This window comes from Vombatus ursinus, unplaced genomic scaffold, assembly GCF_900497805.2.
Source record: "Vombatus ursinus unplaced genomic scaffold, bare-nosed wombat genome assembly UNPS02005459.1, whole genome shotgun sequence".
NCBI lineage: Eukaryota > Metazoa > Chordata > Mammalia > Diprotodontia > Vombatidae > Vombatus > Vombatus ursinus.
Window position 1 is genome coordinate 8,884,320 of NW_020945237.1, and position 26,210 is coordinate 8,910,529.

Here is a 26,210-nt window from a genome sequence, read left to right on the forward strand (position 1 = left end):
TGTGTGTGTGTGTGTGTGTGTGTGTGTGTGTGTGTGTGTGTGTGTGTGGTTTAGTGTTATCCTAACAGATCATGTATATTAAAATTAAAGTATTCTATCTTCTATAGTTCACAATATTTATGTGTAAACAAGTGAAAGAAATAGGTTGAGTAGATATAATACTACTCAGAATATAATGATGACCAGAACTTGAAAAAAGCATTTGTCCCCAGCAACTACTTTTGGCTATGGATCCAGCTGTTACTATGCTTCTACTGTATGTAAAACATTATACTAAATGTTGAGCAGACTTATAACTAGGAAAATTTAGGGCAAAGTCATCTACATATATATAGATACAGAGGTAAGGTAGGTAAAGAGTCAGCAGGCGTTCATCAAGTGTCAGGCACTGTGCTAATGGCTGGGACCAGACACACACACCATGGCTCAGAGAATCAAGCCTGCCATCCCTGTGGAGGTTGTGGGGAGATAACAGGCAGGTCTGGAGAAACACTGATCCAAGAGGTTCAATTTGACCAGGAAGATGTAGAAGGGCCCTGGGCAAGTCACTTAACCCCAATTACTTCACCAAAAAAGAAAAAAAAATCCGCCGCTGGTGGGATCCTAGAAGGTCCTTTCTCCAGACTGCTGTAGCCTGCTCTTGAAATGCTATTTTAAAAAGACAATTCCTCTCACTTCCTGGAAAGGCTGGGAAAGCCATGCCCACTCCACAAGGAGGACGACTAAGTAAACACCAGGAAATGTCACTGGAGCCATATCCCCTCTGCTAATGCTCTTCTCCATTAAAGGTAATCAATCCAGGATAAAAATGTCAATAGCACCAAGGTAATAGATTAAGATGGTGGTCTGAGCCAGATCTTGGCCTTAATATCATTTCCAGCCATCTAATTGGATATTGCCACCTGAGTGAACTGAAATATTCAAATTGTGTTCAGATTTGTGTCCTGAAGTAAAATTCTCATCTGTTTTCCAAAATCTACCCCCTTCCATCTAATCTTCCACTACTCATAGATGAGGCAACCAAGAAAAAGCCTGGGTAATTTGTTTGATGACATCACTATTCTTCCAGTCAGAGTTGTTGTTTGTCCTTTGTTTTTGCAGAGGACCAATGACATCACGGGGTGGTGACTAGCACATGAGTTGCATTTGAGTGAGGCAGAGTTGCACAGAGTCATAAGCATCACTCTCTCTTCCAGAGTCAATTCCAGCGGCAAGACAAAAGTCTGGCGATGGCCCAGGATGCAGTGGGTGACCCTGGTGTCTTTAATGTCTGACCAAACTCTAAGTGCTCCACAGCGCCTGCTTCAGTTGCCTTCACGGTCATTGGAACAAATCGTTTTCATCTGCCTGCTTGGGGCAGAACATCCCCCTAATTCACCAAAGGATCTGAGCCCATCACCAGTGGATTTGGGCCCATCGGTTACTCTCAATCTAGTTTAGCTCATCTGCTGAGATGATTTTACGGGGGTGTGGCTATTGCATATACTACAGCTACTTGGAGCCATGGGTGAGAGTTGGGTGAAGGTAGACACCATTACTGAGGGTCACACAGCCAGATGACTCAAACCTGGGCCTATTCAGAGAGAACATGTGCATATTTACTATCATCTGCTCTTAGTTAGCAAAGTAATGTCAAGAGTTTGACCATTAGAGGTTAAATGATTTTTTTCAAGATTGACAGCCCGGTCAAAAAGACCAAGGCTTGCCATCTCAGGGTCATCTTTGCTCATTCCCTCTTCTCTAACCCTCCAATCCTGACCGTTCTACTTTGGCAACGCTTTCCATGTGGCAACTACCTTAATTTGGGCATTCATCACTTCTCCCTTAGGATATTGTCATACCCTCCTCATTGATCTTCCTGTTTCTAACCTCTCTCCTCTATGGTCCAATACATCTTCCTAATGAACCATGTGGATTACTTTACTCTCCCATTCGAAAAACCTTCACTGACTCCCCTACAGGGCTAGAGGCTAAAAAATGAGCCACTTAAAATGGCATTTAATTAAGGCTCTCCATCTTCTGGTTTCTTATTTTTTTTAACTTTATCCATACTTCCTTCTTTCAAGTACATGACATTCGAGTTGTACTAACATTTCCTGATTGCATCCTGACCTCCCCTCTCTCCACACATTTACCCACATCATTCACTGTGCCTCACCACATCTGCCCCTGTGAAGCTCTTTTCCTTCTTCAAGGGTCAGATGAGATTCTCTCTGCTTCATGAAGCCCCTTCTGATGCTTCTAGCTAACAGGGCCCCTTCCTCTTGGAATCTCTCCTCCCTCTTTTTTACCTCGCTAGGCCCTTATCATATTCTAACTTGTGGTATAAAGTGATCAATCAAACATCAGTTGAGTGCTTACTATATGCCAAACACTTGGTTCAAAGACCAAGATAAAACAGTCTCTGATCTCAAAGAGATTATATTCTATTGGAGGAAATACACACTTACAAGTGGGTGGATATGGTGGAGAAGAGCTGGGAATTTTTCCATTGGCACCTGTACTGTGGCTGCTATGGGTGAACTCATAGTAGTTCAGTTAAAACCCTTCTGAGTGGCCAATTCCTGGCTCAGAAGGTGAGAGGGGGATTGTAGGGGCTTGCGTAGCACAGGTAGGGCACAGTTGAGGAGGTATGGGTAGCTATGGTTGTGTTGGAGGTAAGCTTCATGGTAGAAGGCACTGTAATGTAGTGGATAGAGTTTTGGACTTGGGAGTCAGGGTTCACGTCCCACCTGAGGCACTTAATAACTCCTTAATAACTTGCCCTAGGTAAGTCACTTCACTTCTCCAGCCATCTCCTCATCAGTAAAATGAGGGAGTTACAGGTATTGACTATTAAGGTCCCTTGTAGCTTTAAATCTGTGATTGGCTATTATAGGGAGCGTGGGATGAGACTCATCTTTCCATTCTCTGATTAGCTGTTCCCACATCCCTTCCATGGCTCACACTTCGGGGACCAGTGCCCTAGACCAATGCTGGTGGGGCACTATGTTAGCCTCTATTTCACTGCGGGCAGCATACCAGAACTAGGAGCCTGGCACGAATTGGTCAGATTGCTTAAACGGGCAGCCAAGGGTAAGCTGTGTTGTCAGGCTAGGCTAATTAAGCCTGCATCTGAGAGTATGTCCCTGAGGCTCTCCTTGTTTCTACTTCCCAGAGAAAACAAAGGCTGCCTAATAGCTAGATTTACCTACTGGCCCAAGGAGCTACACAGCTCAATTATTTAACAGAGAGCCATTCCGTGCTGACATTGACATCAGCCAGAGTGGCTGCAAAGTCGGGGTCTGAAGTCGGTGCTTCCGCGTTGATAATTCAAGCCCCAGAAAGTTTTTCAAACCTTAGTTAAGACTATTCACCTAACCATTATTTAACAACAAGAGCATTTCATTCTACTTGTGATGACAATGGTGAGCACCTGTGAGTATGTGTGAGAATTAATTTTTATCAGAAAATGAAAACTCAATTTTTTTTATTACCCAATCTCTTTGGCTTATTAAAATCTGAGAGAATTAGTATGCCACAAAACTACTACACCAGAACAAATTGTTTTCATGGTCATTTTTTTTTGGCATGATATACGTACACATACTTAATCCCCTGACCCCCTAGGGTACTGACAGTACTTGGCCCAAATGATGAAAGATGCCCAAAAAGATTATAAACATTGGACGCTGGTCTTGGTTCAATTATATCTGTTCCAAATACTTTCCCGGAAAATGTCACATGGGTGGAATAAATCACTGGCTCATAACATGAAAAAAATCAGAGAATTCACTTATCAGAACACTTTGATCTTCTCTCTTTTACAAAGGGCAATCTCTTCCTTTCTGGCTTAGCTCTTGGGCTGCATTAGTAATTTGTCAAATTTAGTCCCATAGTCTGCCTCCAAATTCTCCAAGAGGGTAATTGTCAGTTAAAGGACCAATGATGCCCTCAGAATATCGTGCTAACAAGAACTAACACCCGTATTCAGGGTTTGGTGGGAGAATTTTTCTGCGGTTATAATCTCTTAAAATTCCCATTTGTCTAGTGAACACACATATATGAAACTGGTGTTCGTCCTCCTCCCCTCCATCACACAGATCCCCTTACTTCATTCAAGAATCAGATCAAGCACGACTTTCTTTCTACATGAAGGCTTTTCAGGTCCTTTCAAATGCCAGTGTCCCAAACTACCCCCTCCCCAAACTACCTTGTGTACATTTTATAATAATTCTGTATAAAACATATTTCTGTACTTATATGAGAGGCAGTATGGCATAATAGAGTGAGTGCTAATTTAAGGGTTGGGAAAACCTGGGCTGATGTCCTGTCTCTAGTACATGCTGGTTATGTGATTCAGGGTAAGTGACTTAGCCTTTCAGTGTTCTAGGCAACTCCCTAAAGCTATAAGTTATGGAGAAAACACCAACCTGCATTAGGAGAGGGAGTTTCCTCCTCCATGAATTCCAATGAAGCCACAGATTCAGCCTCTATCCTCTGTAAGCTTATATACGTATATGCTGTCTTCCCAAACAGAACATAAATTAATTCAGAACAGCGACTATCTCTTTTTTGTCTCTGTACCTCAAGCACCTAACAGTGCCTGGTACATAGTAGGAACTTGATAAATGTTCATGGATTCACTGGTGATTTTTATGAAAAATATAGTTGTTTCACTCATTAAAAAAATGTAGTCCAACATCTTAGTCAATGGGTTCCTGATTAATAATAGTAACAACAAAAGTAATAAATTCTAATGAAGACCTATTCTGATGCCTCTTGGTGATATAGAGGTGATCCTGCATTCTCAAGGGTTATGCAAATGAAGCTTTCTGAAGTGGGCAATATTTTTAATATGGGCTTGGCAATGGATTGTGTGCATGTCGTCCAAGGAGAGTCTCATTAAGAGAAAGCTGTCCACAAGGTGATGAGGTTTTGGGCACCATAACAATTCAAGAAACTATCCACCAAGGTGTTGAGAGACTTTTATCTGTATGAGAGGGAAGAGTACTCACACTAATGAAATCAAGGATTTTTACAAGTATTAATAAACTATTTGTATAGCTTTTAAAATCCACTTTTTGATCATACAGATCATTTTGTTCTTATGGGTTGTTTCACGACATGAGACATCTAGGAAGTGCAGGCATGGAAGGTCTGTCCACACTGATAAGTTCAGAGATCCATCTGAGTATCTGACTGATGCTCCTATGAGGAAGGTAGGACAAGCATTATTAAAACCCTATTTCACAGATGAAGAAATAGGGGATAGGGAGGTCACTCTGTAAACAATATTTATCTAGAGTTTCCTAGAAGATAAGCTCAAACACAAAACGTTCAAGATTTAGCAAAAAATTTCCTAACAATGACATATCCAAAAGGACAAGGAACTGCCTTGTTGGTATGTTCTAGTGAGCATTCCTTTTGGGTATGGATTGAATGAAACAGCTGTAAAGGTCCCTTCCAACTCTCTAATTCTGTGATTTCAGTTTTACTGTATCCCTTGGCTAAAATCCCCTAAGGGGAAGAGAAGAAGAAAATGGGAGAAGCATAGCTAGAAAGAAGGCTAGAAGGAGCAAGGAGAAAGCCTAAACCAGGCATGGGGAACCTGCAGCTTCAAGGCCACAAGTGGTCCTCAGTGTCCTCAAGTGCAGCCCTTTGAATCCAAACTTCACAGAACAAATCTCCTTAATAAAAGGATTTGTTCTGTAAACTTGGACTCAGTCCAAAGGCCACACCCAAGGACCTAGAAGGCCACAGGTTCCCCACCCCTGGCCTAAATGTTTGCTTGACAATGGGGGCGACCACAAGTTAACAAGATTAACTTAAGTAATATCTGTCCCCTCCACTAGGAGGCACATTTCATGTATAAGTCATTGGGTCTTACTAAAATGCTCTCCCCTTTGTGAGACACAGACAGAGGGAGAGAATATACTCACAATTGGATAGCAAAATGAGCCCCCAAACACAGGATGCTCAATTGTTCTCTGACTGGGGCAAGAAGTAAGGTGTGTGAATGCAGGGTGGGGAGAGCTTGGAATTTCAAAGATAAATGTCCTTTTTCTCTAGTTATTTACTTTCCACTTCTGTGGATGTATGCTATTTGCTTACTGAGGAAGAATGGATCTCATGAATATGAAGAATGCTCTGATTTAAATATTGACTCAAATTCAAGCTCTTTCTCCCTTAAGTTAAGGGGGCAGAAGACCAGAATTAAAATCCAGCCTCAGACACTTAGGAGCCTTGTGACTCTGGGCAAGTCACTTCATCCCGATTGCCTAAAAAACAAAAACAAAAAACGAAAAACAAACAAACGAACAAAAACTCCACCAACCCTAATCTTAAATTAAGACACTGTGACCTACCTTGCTTAAGCTGCTTCACATTTACTAAATTGTAGCTTGAGGACACCTTTCCCATGAAGCTGGAGAATTTCTCTATATTCTATGGGCATTGCATGGAAACCAGGTTTCGGTAATTCATTGTCATAGTAGTGATGGCTGATGGGGGTGTCATTTGTGGTCTTGGAGAAAGGCCAAAATCCATACAACTTCACATTCTCACATAGTTCAATGGCAGCACTTGTGATCATTAAGCCAGAGGACAAACGAAATGCGTTCACACCTTTAGTTCTCCAGAACTGGGCAAGACTTTTCAGGTACTTGGGATGAAAAAATATAGCCTTCTGTTTGGCTTTAAAGCCGTGGAGTGTGTGGTACACTTCAAAAGAGACATCAGTATTTCTTCTAAAGGAAAATGCTGGCAGGATAAGGAATGCCTCTCCATAGGTTGCGATGCTGTTCAGAAACGCTGATTTATTTACATTTAATTCACCATACCTGACCAAACAAAATGAAACAAAACATGACCACGAAAACTGGTCACTTTAGTAACCCTTTAGACTTTTTTTCATTGACTTAGACACTGAACATTTATATTAATGAATAACAAATGAGGCATAAAATAGACTTAAAGAAAATTAATTAGAGTCGATTGCGTGCTCACTGTCAAAAGCAAGGACGTTCATCTATCCATGTCAGAGTTCTTAGACTTTTCATTCTGTTTCCTTACCTGACTTCTTAGATATCCTGGGGGAAAGCACTTTCTACCTCTTCCCTCCTCCCAAGCTGAACGATCCTATTAGATGATAGACTAAGGACATGGTCTGGACCTGTAATTTCATGGTAGGAGGCACTCCTTGTTAGGTCAGCACCTACGTGTCAACAGTGGATAGAGTACTGGGTCTAGAATCAGAAGATCTGAGTTCAAATCTAGCTTCAAAAACTTCTTAGCTGTGCAACCCTAGGCAAGTCACTTTAACTTCTGTCTGCCTCAGTTTCCTCAGCTGTAAAATGGTGATAATAGCAGCACCTACTTCACAGAGTTGTTGTGACATTCGGAGAGATAATATTTGCAAAGTACTTAGCACATAGTAAGCAATCCCTTTTCTGTATAATTTATAGTCTCTGGAGGGTTGCTTAGAATGTGGAGAGATTAGGTGACTTGCCCTAAGGATGTACACACAGTCAGTACAGGGCAGAGGCAGGACTGCCCTTAGGTGGGAGGCTGGCTGTGAGGCAGGCTCTTTATCCACTGTGCCATCCAACTTCTCCCTATGAGATGACCATATTGAAATAATTTCTAAATTCCCCTTCTCTCATGAACCTTTCCTCAATATACCGTTCAATAAATCATTTATCTCACCTCCAACAATTTTAGGTGCTCCACCTATAGATAGGTGAAAACATCACTTTAACACACTCTTAACTTTGAAATGTAATCACAAATAACTTTATCCTGTTTCCTCTAGGGTTATACGATATCTCTAAAAGCTTGAATATATCTTGCTACGTATAGGTTTTACCTACACGGATTCTTGTCTGTTTCAAAACTCAAGCTCTCATAGAACAAATAGCAGAACCTCATTTGTTCCTCTATGTTCTTGTTCAAACTTAATTAACAAACAAGATTAGATGATGCAAAGGGTCTCCCAAAGGGCAATGGCGATGTGTACAATGGGCACTATAGGGCTGTAACATATTACAAACCATGAATTCTGAAAGAGAAGTGATGTGCAGACTGTCATTTAAGAAGCCTATTGGCTACAAAGATGGAATGGTCGACGAATAGTAGTGAGAGATAACCAATGGAAAAGTTGTGGGCTTCACTGGCATCCTTGTGATGTCAAGAAAAGCTTGTGAGGAAGGCCCTCATCATACTGGGTGGGTGTCCTGTGGCCAACTTATGGGAAGAGAAGAATCATACATGCACAATGTGGAGCTACGTCTTTGGAAATAATGCCCACATTGGTTATCCAATTATAGATCCAAGTGAGTATTAAATAGTGAGAGGATAAATGAGAGAGTAAAGGTTGATTCTATAGAACTTACTCTCTACTTTGAATTTTAGTCAATCAATCAACAACATTTTCTAGTAGTTAAACTTTATAGGGAAAGCATGCAAATTGTTTTGAAGTATAAACAAACCTAAGAGGAAACCGGGATTTGTTTTGCCTGAGTCTTTCAAGGCTCACTCTCTGGCTGGAAAGTTACTATGTCTAGCTGTGACAGCATCAGTGTGCAACCCAGTCTCCTGGTGGTCTAAAATCAGAGTTAATGACATCTCTAAAGACACCTAACAGATGAGCAATGAACAGAATTGCCAAGGCACTGGGAGAATTAGCCCGAGTGAGATGCTTGTGTAACTTTGGATGAATGGCAGAGGGGAAAGAAAGGAGAAGAAAAGTTTTAAAACGTGGACAAAAAAATCTTTGGCTTTAATGGTATGATTTCTAAATATTGTGTCCCAGAACAAAATGAGGCTTTTAAATAAAGAATTTTCTGAATTAGAGGAACATTAAAAGGATTTGTCATTTTTTTCAGCCTGCAGAACTCCTACTGATGTCTTAGTAGATTTGTCGTATGATTGAAACAAGAGCTGAGAGAAATAAGGTTAACTGACTTGTCCAGGATCATACCATTCATGAATGTCAGAGGTAGGATTTGAATCCATGTTTTTCTGACACCAAATGCAGAACTGTACCATGCTGCCTTTAGGGAAAATGTTTACAAGATGAAAAGTTGGGCTCAAAGTATATATGAAAGTTGATGACAACAACATTATACCATCACTATCAAAAAGAATGAACTCATTTTCATTTGTATGAGCTACATTTAATCATAGGATCACATATTTGAGAGCTGGAAGAGACCTCAGAAGTTGCCGAGTCCAGCTCCATAATTTTACAGATGAGGAAACTGAGGCCCAGAAAAAATCTGCCATATATCACACAAATAGCTTGTGGGAGAGATAGGTTTTGAACTCAGGTCCTTTGACTCCCAAATCAGCTCTCTCTCCCTTACCATGTGCTGCCTCCAGCCTATAAAGTCAGAATAAAATTGCATCTAAAACCTTTATGAAAAAACAACTAATGAATCACATCAAAAAAGTCCTACTTATTTTTGTCCATATTCAGAAAGGGCCACTGGGGCATTCCTACCATTATCACCCAGCCCCAAGCAAACTCTGGCCAAAGACTGATGTAATAGACCATGAAAAAATGTTCTTACAAAAAAATTTTTTTTGAAAAATTATATAACTGTTATGAGGGTTTTGGTTTTTCTTTTTTAATCATTGTCCAATTAGGAGGTGGTGGTGAGAGGGAGAGAAAAGAAATGCTTATAAAAATGGTAAAATATTTAAATAAAAAAAGGAAAAAAATCAAGTGTAATGGTACTTACTTCCGTCCAATGATGCTGGGATTAACAGTGACCAGATTGGTTTTATTGCCAACGTCTCTGCTAATATTTCCTGTGATTGGGGGGAGATTACATCTGAAATTTAGGGGAAAAATTATTTTTAAAACATTATAAAATAGGAAATCTATAATATCTTTACTTTCTCACAAAAGAGTATATATGGGGGCCACCCAAACTTCACTTTACTTAAATTAGAAACTCTTTCAAGAGCAACTTTACATTAGACTACAGAGTGACTTACAAATGCTTTGGATTATAGTAACTTTTATTTATATCAAACAAAGTGTGAAGTGTAAGCAATAAGCAAAATTGAAAGAGATAAGGGTGAAGGGAGAAGAACTGGAATAACAATCATATGTTGACTATTGAAAGATTCCGAACACTTTTTTGGGGAGACTGGATCTTCCTGGAAGTACGGCGGCCACTCACAGTCTGACCCCACTGTTGGTCATCAGGAAAGCTTTGATCTGCTGCACTTCTGACCTGGACTGGTTTGCCTCTCCTTAAGCAGCCTGATGGCCCTGACCCAATTCTAGGGCCTTACCATATTGATGTCAGACTTAGTGAGGACAATGAAATTGGCTTTAGCGCCACTTAGAACCCCTGAATTCAAGCAAGCCACCAGCCTCAGCTTCTCCAGTAACAAGGACTATAGCTGTGTGCCAACATACCCTGTGGCTCTAAATACTTTAATTAGCAATCTCATTTGCTTTCATCAGACTCGTGGTTTTTTCCCCCCAGATGAGACTTTTTCCCCCTTCCAAAAATCAATTCTAAGTCACCATGAACAGACATACTGGTGTTCTCATTCATATTTCAGTGGTGAGCATAGACGGGCCTAGCCATTATGTTACTTATAATGAATTGTTCAAGAAGTGGTAGAAAAGGAAATGGGGCTGGCTGTGGGCTGAGAATGTGAAAGAACAGATAGAAAGTCAGAATGTTCTGTTTGTACCCCTAAGGTACTAATTGAACCAGAAATGCATTGGATAGATCCTCAATGGAAGTCATATGGGAAAACAAGGGCAAGATTTGCCCGAGGGATGAATTGTGACCTCCATCAATGAAGAGAACATTGACACTTTAGACACCACAGACCCACTAGAATTCAAAGAAAAAAAATTAAAATTTTAAACTTGCAGTTAATTTTATCTTTCCCACTGTCTATTTCATATTTTAAGTGGGGTAAAGAATATCTAGCGCTATTTATTGACTTTCAAGTACAACAAATCTTGAAACCTTTATTTAACGAATATAGAGAGCCACTTGGTAGCTTTGGAAAACGTTGTTTGAATTTTACATCTTTAACCATACTATGTTTGAGGCTCCCATGTCACCACCCTCCATATTTATGAAACTCTAGCACAAAGGCGCACCAGTACTAACTTGGATTTTTCTTATAGCAAAATACGCTGCTTTCAACTGGCATACTAGACTTGGAGTCAGGAATATCTGGGTCAGAGCCTAGCTGTGTGGCCCTAAGCACATCATTCCATATTTCTGAGGCTGTCTTCTCATCTGTACAAATAGAAATAATAATAATACCTATCTTCAAGGCTTGGCTTTGGTATCGCCTCCTACCCAAAGCCTTTTCTGCTTCCCCTGGTTTTCATTGCTCTCCACTTCCCAAATTACTTTGTATATTTACATGTCTGAGTAGATAGATAGATAGCAGCTATTTCCACAGAAGAATGTAAACTCTTTGATAGCTGGGACTATTTCGTTTCTGCTTCTTAGCATAATGCATAGTAGGTGCTTAATAAATGTCCACTGAACTCAATTGTAAGAGGTATGGATTATAAAAAAACACAAGCCTTTAAGACTTTGCTGTGCACAGCAACTGGTGCAGGAGGGGTGGGCTATTGGCAGCATTAACTAACCACATCTGTGACTCATTGCGCTCCGTTTGTGATTTCAGCAGCTGGCCAGCACTTGGCAGGTCTGCCTGACAGCAGTACTTCTGGCAACTGTCAAAATGCCATGGCAATAAAATGGGACACCTTAGGGAAAGGGAAGTTTTAGTAACGGATGGCAGAGACAGTAATGGATCTGGCGAGCATACCTCTCGAGGAAAATCTACTGTTCATTGCTAGTCCAACTTCTTGTGGAAAGATGAAGACAAGACCTGTTTCCAACATGGCACTGTGCCAGGATGTTCCAGAAAATTCCCACTCTAATGATTTATCACAGCATAGAGGTGACCTTGGATTCTCAAAAGGCCATTCATTCAGAGTGCAAGCCCTGGCCGGCCCTACAAAGCCAGGGCAGTTTTAAGGGTGGGCCCAACAAAAGGAGGCATGTATTGTTCAAGTATCAGCCTAGATGAGTACAGAGAAGCTGATTTCCAGGACTCTTGGCCCCTTGGTTATTGTTTGGTCAAAATTACATAGGAAACTGATAATAAATAAAATTGATAAAAACACAAAATACCCAGTTCTGTGTAGACCCCTTTTCCTTTTGTTACAGCAGTGGTAAAGTCACTGAAAAGGTAGCAGAGGCTACTAAGAATCATCAAATTCTTGTACTATCTGCATGTATTAATTTAACTGTTGGCAGCCTTAATGTGCAAATTTGTACAAAGATAAACAAGTTGATATACCACTTGGAGGAACTGGATGATATTCATTTTGGCATTCTTGCAATAAATGAAACTAAGAGACATAAATCCATTTCAGCTAGATGAAAGGAAAGCTCATAGGTTCTCTTAGGAGGGGCAAAGAAATGATGAATTCATGGAATTAGTTTCACCTTGGACCCAAAGATAACCAAAAAATAGCATTTCATTGGAGATTTAGTCATCTTGCATTATACACAGATGATGTACATAAGCAGTTTGGCTACCACAGACAATCTCAGGATGGTAGCTTATGTTCTAAAAGCTGTTGTAGAGGAAGAAGGAAAGGAAAGCTATTAAAGACTATGACAAGATTATCTAAATGGAGGCAACCTATACTCTGATCCTTGGTGACTTCAAGGCAAAGGTGGGCACAAGGGAGAATGACAAAAAAATATACTGATAGCATGAGATCAAGAGAACCGAGGCTTTCAAACTACTCAGAAGCTTCACTCCTGTAAAACATCAATATCATCTTTAAAAAGAAATGAACGAGGGAGTGGACACAGTAAGCAATAAATATAAGAATATGGTCAAATCATTCATGAGTTAGGACAAATGTCCAAACCAACATTAAATTAGAAGACTAGAGAGGAGAAGACACCATGTTCAATTGCAGTAATTCCAACCCAACCTGTTTAAAAGAATTGTTAACTCTGAAAAGTTATAGATGAACAAAAGGCATTGATTCTATCATTATTCCTTAAAGAAGTTTAAGTGGTGCAAAATATTGCACCACAACAAGGAGGCCAAATCAGACCAGAAAATATCTTAGCTAGCCAATACTTGATCTCTTTGAGAAACAGAGAGACACGGCAGTCAGGGGCCATACTGGTTCAGAATACAAGCACATCCGTGAAACGTGGAAAAGTATGAGTGATGTTGATTCAAAAAATGGTGAGACTTAGTTGAGTTAAAAATGAACCTGCAGAGTTTTTGATCTGAGCCCCAGCCAGGCCAAAATTCCTTTAGAATATTGGTAGATTAATCTCTAAGGAGGCCACAAAAAGAGAGGAAATGGAATAGATTTGCTGACATTTCCATAACAATCTATCTTTATCAGTGATGATAATGGAACCATTATATAGTACCTGGGATACAGTAGGCACTTAATAAATGTTTAGTGACTTGACTTGGATACCATCATCTCAGTGCTAATGTATTTAGCGAGGAAGCATTGATGGCACTTAAGACAATGACATCAGGAAGACAGTTAGGACTAGACCAAATGCACAGAAAAGAAATCTATACTGCAGGGATTAGTTCTGAAGAAATGTGAGGAGCAATTTTTAAGATACATCAATGAAGGACATATTCCAAAAGAATAAAAAGGATTCTAGAAAGTACTTTTAACAAACATCAGTTATAAAGCCATCAGTAACTATTGACACAGCTGTCTACTTTCTCAGCTCTCTAAAATACTTGCAAGAATGGTCTATAAATGAATTAAGAGTATCCTTGACGAAAATACTAGAAGGGAATAAATAGTCTTTTGGAGATGACTTTATAGGTTATATCTTCATACTAATACGATTGGCTAAGAAATATCAAGGACACAGAATGTGACTATGTCTATTTCCTTTTGAATTCAAGAATAGTTGACTCAGTAAAGCAAAATACAACACAAAGCATTCATCTCACACAAGGGTTCATCCATGCATATAACAACATACAAAGCCCCATGACAGATTCAATCATGTAAATTACTTTGGCCAACAATCTGCTGAGTATTAGGAACAAGTGACAAATAAAATAAGGAGTCACATGTTCACCAACTTGCTCTTCAATCTTGCACAAAGTCCAAATATGAAGAATTCCTTATTAACTAGTTTTCCAAATGCTAATATTTATAGGTGAGGTGCTGACTGTGCACAGTGCCTTACACATAGTATGCATTTAATAAATGCCTGTTTAATTCAAGTTAATTGAACCCTAGAACACTTAAATACTCACTGAGACTGCTAGGCCCTAAAAAGAGATCAGTTTAGTAATTCACACTAGAAAAACAAAGTGGAAGAACAATGTATATAACCCCGATTATCACAAAATGTGAACAGATAGCTCATCTTGGACAGTCTCTAGAGATGGACAATAATAAAGGCATTTAATTAAATGGAAGGATGAGACTGGACTGGATCACATTTGGGAAATGATGTAGGACTTTCAATGACTGCAATTTGCTTGCCAGTGAAAAAAGTCCAACTTTCAAACATCAATTTTCTCCCAGTCAGGTGATAAGGCTACACACACTGAATATCATTACCTAGGAAGATTGAAAGGGCAGTGGATACTTGGTGGATATAACTAGACTGCTGCATATTACAAACGATAACTTGCATTCAAGTAATAGTGGAAAGAAAACCAGTCTTGGCATCAGAAAGACCTGTGTTCAAGTCCTGCCCATGATCATACTAACTGTATGGCGGTGGACATATTCCTTCATCTTTCAGTGCCATAGGCAACTCTCTGGGACTCCAAGTTAGAGACAAGTTGCTGACCAGCCTCAGTAGAGGGGATTTCCATAGGTATGAACAAAAAAAAGTCAGAAGGAAACTTGAATGCCTGGCTAGAAAAGGAGGTAGTTTGGTCATTTTGAGAGGCCAAGGGATAACATGGTGCTGTGCCAAAGGTTTCAATGGTATTACCAAATATCTAAAGAATCACAGAGTGTCTTTCAGTATTGGGTAAACCCTTTATGAAGGATATTCAGAAAGACAGACAAAAGTCAAACAGGATTAACAAGTATGGATGGGGCATGATTTACACAATAATGAGATCACAGTCTACTGAATTACTTAAGTAACAGTATCCCTGAGGTAATAGCAAGTAGGTTGACAGGCAATAGAATAACATTTAGTGATTCTGATGGACAACTAAAGGGCAAAGTTCACCATAACCTTAGCATCCATCTAACTAGTCCAACCTTTCTTATGTTATAAATGAGGAAACTGAGATCTGGAGAGGCTAAATGATTTGCCAAAGATCACTAGCCCTAAATAGATTGGTTGGTGGTGCTGAATTGCTTCCTAATCACCAGCATTTTGAAATAAAAAGAGGTAAAATAATTTCCAGACTGTTCTATAAATTTATCCTGGGCCAAAGTAGACCTTATATCTCTAAAGCTCTGAACTGATGATTCTAAGAGACCTTTCAAAAGAAAAAAAAAGCCTAACAGAATTCCAGCAGCCCTTATTCTAGCTCTCATTATCACTCCATGGAGCTGTCCAGGACTCAGAGCCATTGCTAACTTCAAAGGGAGCAGTGTGTATGCTCAGACTGATTTCAGAGGAAACCTAAGTGGATTAGAGAAACAGACTCCTTTACCTTTGATTTGTTCTTAAAAATTGAGAAATGATCACTAATTTTATACTAAAATGTCTTTATTTTCAAGGTTTACTGTGAAATGAAATGAAAATTTAAAAAGAAATTTTCCTCAACTATGCCATGGGAATTGTCAAAAAGTCTTCTGTAAGAGTAACTATTTTTCTCTATTATAGTTTGCTTTCATGTGAAATATTTTGGGTTACTGGGGCAAAGCTATTACTGCTTCAGTTGGAAGTCTGAGGTAGAGTCCTTGGTTCATGTTGGAGCAGCATCAAGTTTTTTTTAGACTTTCAGTTTTATTGATGTGTTTTGTTTTCACATTGCATACACTTACAGATTACTCCTGCTTAGTGAGAGGTGTCTTGGAACAAAGTAAAACAGTAAAAAAAACAACAACAACAACAACAACTAATAATATAGTCACCTCTATTGAAAGTTCATGCAACACAGGATCAAGTTTAAAGCCAGTTTTTCATGGAGTGACCTGACTAAGAAAGCAGGGAAAGGACAATAAGTTTACAGATTCAGGGAGATGCAGAAACTGTCACCAGAAAATACTAGTTGGAATTCAAGGAATTGAGAGGTTAACAACATATGGCAGCAAGATGTGGAGCTGGCAATGGCCACTCAATGGGAATTAATCGCTTGAATAACTGTTGCCTACAGGTTGTCCTTGTGCCTGGTAATTGCCTGTCGTCACTTGTATTTTTGTAAATTCCAGTGAGATGCTGTGGCAGCAGGGCCTGGACACCATCCATCCACTAGGATTGTGCCATAGTCAGACCACATCTAGAGTACTGTGTTCCATTCTGCCCACCATATTTTATAAAGGAAATTGACAAACTAGACTGTGTCAAGAAGAAGGTGGATAGTATGATGATAGGAAAGGAGACTATGACCCATTGGTATTGGTTGCAAAAAAAATAGGGATATTCACGCCTGGAGAAGACTTAGAGGGGATGTGAGAGTGGGCTTCAAGAATTTTAAGAGTTGGCTCTGATTTTTCTAATCTAGACACTGCTCAGATTTTTACAATTTAGTCAATAGCTCACAGATGCTCCGATTCCTTAAGAGTCTGGCTAACGTGGCGGATCTTTAATAAACCTTGTTTTTGGCTGAAAGAAAAAAAAAGAATTTTAAGAGTTGTCAAGTGGAAAATACGTATTTTTCTTAACCTGAAGGGAGAGGTACAAGGGCAAGGGGGTGGAGCAGCTAGGTGATGCAGTGGATAGAGCACCTCAAGCCATCCTTCACATATCTCATGTGTGGACCTTCTCTCTGAACTTGTCCTTGCCCTTCCTTTCTCTCTTCTCTTCTTTGCTCAGTGTCACCACTTTTGAGCTCCCCTTTATTGTTGTCTTACCCCAATGGAATATAATAAGCTTTTTGAGGACAGAGACCATCTTGTTTGTTTAGTACTTATATTCCCAGAGCACTGAACAGTGCCTGCTGGCACATAATAAGCATTTAATAAATGCTCTATCTATCCACCTACCTATCATCTATCCATCTACCATCCATTACCTATCAATCAATCAATCAATCTATCTATCTATCCATCATCTAATGAGCTGCCTTGGGAGGAAGTAGTGATCAAATGATTTATAGAAGGCACAGAGCTTATCAAACCTTAAAAGCGCATACAAATGTCAATTGCTACTTATTATAACTACTAGACTCCTCCTCCTTGAAAGTCTTTAAACAGAGGCTGAATGAGCATTTGTTAGGTGTCTTATAAAGAGGACTTCTCAGGTACAGACAGGATGGACTAGATGTTCTTTGAGGTCATCTAACACTAACATTTTATGACTTGTATTCCCATGAGGATCTGTCCAGTGAAGCAGGGGTGCTGAGTTACTGAAAAGGGGGAATCTAGGAATTGCCACCAAAGAAAATAAGCTGGATTTCAAATAACAGAGAGAATAATGCAGTGGAACAGGATGTGTGGTTAGCAGTGGCCAGTATGCAGTAATTATATGCTTCTATGGAAGCAGAAGCCTTTAGCAGTTCTTTGCTTGCTGCCTACAATCTCTCCATATTCTGTAAATGTCCCATAAATGTTGTGGTATAAGGTATTCCTATCCCAATGATCATAGGGCGAATATCCCTTACTAAGAACTGAGGAGTGGATTCAACTTTAAGAAGTCAGATAAGCCATTCTTAGACTAAATCTGCTAAGCTCCTCTTTTTGACTTGTAATGTGTCTGAGCTCTTGAGAAGATCAAGGACATGGCTGTGGACCCACAGAAATATCCAGGGAACACTCACCTTACATACCATACACTCTTTTAATTGATTTAGATACATATACAACAAAGACATGAGAGAGAGATCCCAGGAGGCCCAAATCACTACCCCTAGGCAGTTGTATCATCCTGGTGCACCTCCTTTGGCCTTTGCTTCTAAACTCTTTATATCCATAATTCTAGCTAATTTGACAGATATATCAGTACTGTCCTTCATTGCTACTCTTGCACAGTTATTCTCCCTTATATAGGGTAGGTGTAGATATAAGCAGGCAGGGTTCACCTTTGTTGCTAGGCTCCTAGCTATATTTGTCTACTCCTCCATTGGGCGGTTAGAAGTTATAACTACATCATTAATATACTGACCATTAATCATAAAAAAACTCATTCAGTAATTGTAGGGCTGTCAGGAATACTGACACCACCTTTGGTCCAACATTTATAAATAAGATTTAAAATCACAGGGGACGTGCTTATGGGAAAGCATCTAGTTTTCATTTGCTTGAAAGAGGTAGATAAAATTGATAAGCTTACAATAACTCTTATAATATCTAAAAAGTATTCATTTAAAAATGACACGATTGATACGAAAAATATGACTTTCTCCTTATTTTGAAAAAGGTCGATAATTTAGTCAAAATAAGGTCTCCCCAGGTGGACGAGTCACCACCTCAGCATATGTAGGGAAGTGAAGTATTTTGTAGCATATCCTATCAAAATGATGAACACATCTACTGGTTCATTTTGGGTTTTGCAGGAAAATTTCAAGTCCTATGGTTACAGAATTCTTATGTGCATTTATTGAGATTGACTTAAACAAAGGATAATATCATGTGACTGCCAAATGTCTGGATCTTTTTAGAACTGAAAATTAAACCATGGTACACATATACTGAACAAATTTCAGACTGTATCATCTTGATGCTGCCCTCTGGAAAATGCTCAACATTTAAGCACATTTTTGGATTCAAAGATCAGGATACGGACATTCTTACCTAAAAACAAAGTCAGATTTATCTATTTCAGCTCCACATATAGAGTTCCTCAGGATTCCCCCATTTCCAACCACTGCACATTGATTAAAGGGACGTCCCACAAATGGTTGTGACTGTTAAAAGGAAGTTACAAAGGAGAACATTTTTTTTTCAGTTGTAGACTCACAAATGTCATCAGTTCAGAGCTTGTAGCTTAACTCTGTAGGAGGTTAATAGAATATGGTGTGCAGAGTGAGCTAATGGTTGTGAGAAAATACCAACAACCAGCTTAGAGATTTAAGAAGAACCACAGTTTTAGATGGATGGGTTTTTCCTGAGAGAAATAAGATTTGGCATTATTTATTACTATGTAAATAGAGCAGGAAGGGAGAAAACTTTTTTTTCCTAAGCTCCAAAAAATGCTAAGATAGGGTGATAAATAAAACTTGTTAAACACTCTTCTACTTCTAGGCATAAAATTGATTTTTATCTAGTAAAAGGCAGGTATGATTCCTGAATGAGATCTTTAGGCTCAATTATGCCATCAGATATATAAATACCCATCTTGTAAAAAAAAGTTTCAAGGATGAAAACTACTATGTGCTGAACTATTTCAAATTAATTTTTCAAGGAATAATTTTGGTTTTGTATGAAGAACTTTCTCTTTTCTTCCTTCTCGGTTCCCCCATCAATTCACCCTAGACTTGCTCCTCCTCTCATCCTGAGCCCTACCAGACTTACTAAACAATTCTCTTGGAAAGGAGTAGTTCTTTAATTGGTCAGCTTCCTTAGAGTACTGTATCCTCCTCTGGCAGTAATCAATACCGTAGGTCTGCTGTTAATGATTAACACTATCTGAAAATGGATATTTTTATTTATTTGTGCATTGAGATAGCTACGAGTTGCTCTGAATTCAGGACCAACTCACAGATAAAATACTTTGTCCTAACCATCCTAGAGTGAAGTAAATAGAACCAGTTACAGGCAGAAAGTTATGACTCTGTCAACCCCTCCAAAGTTCTCTGTTTCTTCTCTGTTACTCCCTTCTCTCCATTTGCCAAGTCACCTGTTATGGTCTGGGATTCACTCTAGCATTTCCCTGACCCTGGGTTATCTCTGGTTCAGATATTTGCAATGTTCTCCTTTTTCCTAAGGAGCAGCAGGTTTTAAGGAAACTAGAACTTGGCTCGAGGTGGCTTTGAGGTTGGTAAACTGACTCTAACTTCCTTGGGCTGGCATATAGTAGCCTCAAACTTGGCTTGCCAAAGGTTTGTAGTCTCTGGCGCTTGGAAGAAGTTAGAGCAATCTCTAGAGTTGTGGAATGTGTTGCACACACCAGCATGTGTATTTGTGAGTGTGCCTGCATGTTTGTGCTCGTGTATGTTCATACTATCTCTTCCAATAGCATATAAACTCTTCGAGGGTAGAAACATTTTTTTTTTTGTACCTAGCATAAGGCCTAGACTCACTAAAGCATAGTAGCTGCTAGCTTGCTTTTGTGTGCACGTGTGTGTATAGGTGTCGGCAGTAGAAGAGGATGTTTTCTAAGACAAACTTCCTCCTTATTGAAAAGCTAAGTTTGGATCTAAACTTGAATTTACAGTTTCTTACAACCTATTACCTGGAAGGGCAGTGTATAAGAAAGGTGGTAATCTGATAGTCATTCACTGGGAGCTGCCAAGTTTTCCATCTTCAATTTCCAGAATAAAAGCAAGACAAAGAATATAAATTTACAGTTCTCTGGGCAAGGTGTGATTTTGTTTCCAGCATGGGAAATAGGGAGAAGCCCATTTCAGATTTAAAAAGGCTACTTCCACTGCACAAGATAGTGACCCAAAGATCCATGAGCTTCAAGGGAAGTCCCAACTGACCCATCTTATTCAAGAGTGATGAGGCAGTAAGATTAGAGGACAGGGAAACTTAGAATTATTTAAGCTACATAAAAGTGTTTCCAACATATCCACTGAGCATTAAAAAATGCCTTTAAAAAATTGTCCACCTTAAATCTAGCAGGCAATACTATTACTCGTACATGATTGCTCATTTAGTTTAAACTCTGACTTAATGTTTTAAAACCTTTCAGCTTTGTATTATGTTCCAAACAACCCACTAACCGACTTCACTTACCACTGGCAGCATTCGAAAAATGCCCTTTTCAATAGGGAAGCTGGCCCTCTCTGCTTCATAACTCATGTTACTCCCAAGTGGAGTGTTATTTTGAGAAATGACAAGGTTGTGCGTGGCATCACAGCAAGAGGCAAGTTTTGACCTGCAGAGGACGAGCAAAAGCAAACCAAGACAAAGAATCAGGAAAACAACAGGAAATAATGGTCAGTTCAAAGAGGGATAATCATCACAGTGACTTTCAGGAGGGCCAGATAGCCTTCTCCCCCATTACCTTTTGTCTCCATTGTTCCTAATGAACCCTTGAGGGAGGAACTGTGCGCAAAATGGACCAAAGGTAGTAACAAGGTAACAGGGGTCACATAGGTTCACTTATTCACTGACATACTGAAGTGATTCCCAGTTAAGTGCTAGCTGTAAGAGGAAGCTATTTTTTTAATCTTATTTTCATTGATAGCTTCTGTTTTTACATCACCTTCATTTTATCTGTTGAAGTACCTGGGGATGCTCAGCCTGGAGCAGAGAAGACTCTGGGGAGACATAGCTGTCTTCAAGTATCTGTGAAGGACTGTCATGTGGAAGGCAAATAGACTTCTGTTTGACCTCAGAGGACAGAGCCAGGAGCAAGAGGTTATAGTTGCAAATTTAGACTCAATGTCAGGAAAAAAAGTCTTAACCTTTGCAATCATCCTAAAGGAGAATGGGCTGCCTCAGGAGGCAGAGAGTTCTTCCTCCTTTGAGCCAAGGTGGAGAGGCCACTTGTCAGGTAGGTTATAGTAGGGATTCTTTGCATGTACAGATAGCTAGTTAGCTAAAAATAATAATAGCTACCATTTATGTAACACTTCAGGGTTTGCAAAACACTTTATATATGTTATCCCATTTGATTTCTACAACAGGTAGGTGTTATTATACCCTTTTTACAGTTGAGGAAAACCGAGTCTGAGAGAGGAGAAGTGACTTATCCAGTGTCATGCAGTTAGGGAGTGCCTGAGGCAGGATTTGAATTCAAATCGTTCTGACTCCAAGTCCAACACTCTATCTCCACTGTGCCACCTATTTGCCCAGTTAAAGGCTGCCCAGCTAGGTGGCTGCTTAGGTCCCTTCCAACTCTCAAATTCTTTGATTTTGTGATTCTTAATATATCTCTCCCCGACTCCCTAAATTACCCAGTCAGCCTTCTTTAGCAATAAATATTTGAAGAGAAAGAGGAAAAAAATCCCAGTTCAACAAAACCATTTCTTACAGTGCCATTATATTCCGTTACATTAATGGACCACAATTTATTCTGTCGTTTTCCAATCAATTGACATTTACTTTGTGCAAACTATGTTTTTATAATATTATTTTAACTTTAAGGGAAGAGAGAAAATGGGGCATTTCCCTCATAATGCAGAAATGACATTTGAAATCACACGAGCATAGTTAAAAAGTAACCAAAATGATATTTAACTACTGAATGGCCCCCTGAAAACAGGTCATATTTAATGCAGTATGGTTTGAAAGGAGGTATTTTAAAATGAGCTATCTTGTATAACTTGACTAAAAATAGAATTTCAATAAAAGTATTGGTATTTGGGAAAATGCAGTCAATTCAGTATTATGCTGAGATCAATGGGTCCTGCCCCTTTATCTCTGACAGATGAATATCTAAACCATCCAAGAGAGGTATCTACTGTTAAAGATCGGTAGGGCCAGTGACTCCATAACCTCCCTTGGTAATCTACACCAGTGTTTTATCATCTTGGCAGGTGAGAAATTTTTCCTCACCTGGCTCTGAAAAGTTTCTTACTTTAGGTTGGCAGTTTTATCTGGTTCTGTTTTGTATAGAATAGAGAGTTGATCAGCATTCCCCTTTATAAAAAACCCTTCTATACTCAAAGCCAGCGATCAAGTCACTCCTTAGTCTTCAAACAATTATCTACTCCAATCAACTTTGTTGCCCTAAGTAAAATGGGATCTAATAATCTCATGCTGATCATAGTAGGAAAGAGGGAATGAAATACAAGATGATTTCCTGGCCCTTTTGTTCAAATGTGCCCTTTAATGCACTCCACTATAATGCTGACTTTAAAAAAAAAAATTATTCATTGCCAACTCACAATAAGCTCGTGGCCAATGACCCTCAGGTGGATTTTTACATGTATCTGCCTAGCCAGTCCTTCTGTATCCTTATGGAATCACAGATTAGTATGACTGTAAGGAACATTAGAAACTGAATTCATCTCCTCATTTTAGAGCTGAGGAAATCCTCTTATTTGTTGGGGAGAGGGTTGTCCCTTAAGTGGATAATTCTTTGACTCTTTCTTACTTAGTTTCATCTCATTTTAAGGGGCCATTTCTAATTTTCTAGGGCATTTTGAGCTTTATTCCTCTCATAAAGTATCAGTAATTGTTATAGAATTAATAGGCTGTATTATGGAGCTTAGGAAAGGTGTATTATTTGGATGCAGTGGTCAGTGTTTTGAACTTTGAATATGCTATGATAATGTCAATGTCATCCCGTGAACTATTATTTGAGGAAAACTATTTTTTGCTCATTCAAATACCATAATCTGTTTCATAACATCCTTCCAAATTTCTGAACCTTTAGTTTCTAAGAAATGATTTATGGAGAATAAAGCAATGTAGACTCCAATTGGCATATTACGTAGTCAAAAACAATTACCCTAATGCGGTTTTAAAATTATAATTGTTTTTCAAATTTAATTAGAATAGAGTTGTTTAAAACATTTGACCCTGTCGATCACTCCTCTTTGATACTCTTTCCTCTTTAGGTTTTGGGATACTCTTCTTTCCTGGTTCTCCTCTTACCTCTCTGACTGCTTCTTTACTAGATCTTCTCCAGATCATGCCCTCTAACTATAGGTGGCCCTCAGGATTAAGTCCTGAGCCCTCTTCTCTTCTCCCTCTATACTATTTCTCTTGGTGATTGCATCACCTCCCACAGATCTAATTATACTGATGATTCTCAAATCCATCTTTCATGCTCCAAATCTCTCTGTGGATCTCCAATCTCCTATCTCCAACTGTCTTTCAGACATCTCAGACTTTATGTCTGCAAACTCCCTGTGTCTAAAACAGAACTCATTATCTTTCCCCCTAAGCCCTTTCTGTCCTCCTCCCTTCCCTATTACTGCAGAAAGCAACACCATCCTCCCTGGTCCTCAGGCTCATAACTTAGGAGTCATCTTGGATTCATCACAATTTCTCACCCTCGTCCCCCATATGCAAACTCTTGCCAAGGCCTGCTGATTTCACCTTTGCAACATCTCTCAAATATGCCCCCTTCTCTCCTCTGACACTGCCCACACTCTAGTGCAGGCCCTCATCACCTTACACCTTGATTTTTGCAATAGCCTGCTGATGGATCTGCCTTCTTCAAGTGTCTCCCCACTCAGATTCCTTTTCCATTCAGCTGCTAAAGTGATTTTCCTAAAACACAGGTCCAATCATGTAACACCCCATCTCCCACCTATGAAATAAATTCCAGTGGCTTCCTATTGTCTCCAGGAGCAAATACAAATTGTTGTGTTTGGCATTCAAATCTCTTCATAACTTAGTCCCTTCCTACCTTTCCAGTCTTCTTGTACTTTATACCCCAACATGTACTCTTTGATCCAGTGATAATGGCCTCCTGGTGGTTCCCATGAACCAGAAACCCCATCTCTCAGTTCTGGGCATTCTCTCTGGTGTCCTCCATGCCTGCAATGAACTCCCTCTTTATCTCCACCTACTGACTTCCCTGGCTTCCTTTCAGTCTCAACTAAAATCCCATCTTCTGCAGGAATCCCTCTTAATTCCAGTGCCTTCCCTCTGTTAATTATTTCTGATTTATCCTGTATACAGCTTGCTTTCTATATATTTGTTTGTATCTTCCATAAGGGCAGCTCCTTGAGGGTAGAAACTGTCTTTTGCCATTTTTTTATATCTTTAGTACAGTGCCTGGCATGCAATAAATGCTGAATAGATGTTTATTGATTTTCTACAACTTTAAATGTTTTGTGTGTATAGCATTTTTGAGTAAATTCAATTCAACAAATATTTATTAAGCACCTACTATATTCCAGGAGCTGGGGACACAGACAAAAAAATGAAAACCTCTGCCTTGATAGACCTTTCATTCTTCTGAGAAGAAACTACACATGTATGTATACATGTTTATATATGTAGATATACATATACATATGTGTATACTTATACATACATATACACATATATGTATGTATACATATACATACATACATACATACATACATATATATGTATGTAGATATACAAAAGCAAAAGATGGCTTGGTGATCACATTAGCTCCCAGGACCCAGTTACCACCTACTTATCTAACCTCTTTCCTAACCTCCAGATTCTCATCTTCAAATGCCTAAGAGATATCTTGACCTGAATGTCTTAAACTCAACTCACACTACATGGATCTCATTCTTTTTTCCCTCAAGCCTTCCCCTGTTCCGAATGTTCCTATTATGACGGAGGGCAGCACCATCCTTACAGTCCTTCGGGCTCATAGAATAGGCCTAGGTATCATCCTCAACTCCTCACTCTCATTCCCCATTTTGAATCTATTGCCAAATCTTGTCAATTTTATCTTTGTAATATCTCTCCTACCATCCTGATAGGAGCCATCATCACCTCCTACCTAGACTACTACAATAGCCTATTGATTAGTGCCCTTGCCTCAACTCTACTCATTCCAGTCCACCCTCCAGCAAGCTGTCAAAATGATCTTCCAAAAATGCGGGTCTGACCTTATTATTCCACTCCCCTTCCCATAATTCCATAAACTCCAGTGGTTCCCTATCACTTCCAGTATCAAATATAAAATCCTGTGCCAGATATCTCCCATTTCTATGCATTTTCACTGACTTTTCCACATACCTGGAATTCTCCTCCTCCTCCTCTCAGCCACCTGGCTTCACTGGCTCCCTTCAATTCTCAGCTAAAATCCAGAAGCCTTTCCTAAACACCCATAGTGATAATGCCTTCTCTTGGTTGACCATCTCTAATTTATCCTATATGTATTATGCTTTGTAAATAGTTGTTTGCGTGTTGTCTCGAACATTAGATTTTGAGTTCCTTGAGAGCAGAGACTATCTTTTACCTTTGTATGCCTAGCATTAAGCATAGTGCTTGACTCATAATGGGTGCTTAGTAGATGCTCGTTTACTTGATT

At 39.4% G+C, this 26,210-nt stretch overlaps 1 protein-coding gene across 2 annotated transcripts in view; it reads right to left on the minus strand.

Annotated features, from left to right (window-relative positions):
* ST8SIA6 (ST8 alpha-N-acetyl-neuraminide alpha-2,8-sialyltransferase 6) overlaps positions 1–26,210 on the minus strand; it is a 117,058-nt gene that overhangs the window by 3,432 nt on the left and 87,416 nt on the right. For both annotated transcript variants that reach the window (XM_027847902.1, XM_027847903.1), the window contains 4 exons: positions 21,026–21,167; positions 18,920–19,032; positions 9,723–9,815; positions 6,348–6,821 (listed from right to left, as the gene is read on the minus strand). In XM_027847902.1, the coding sequence (XP_027703703.1) occupies positions 6,353–6,821; positions 9,723–9,815; positions 18,920–19,032; positions 21,026–21,167 (817 nt within the window). In that variant the 3' untranslated portion in view covers positions 6,348–6,352. The remainder of the gene's footprint in view (positions 1–6,347; positions 6,822–9,722; positions 9,816–18,919; positions 19,033–21,025; positions 21,168–26,210) is intronic.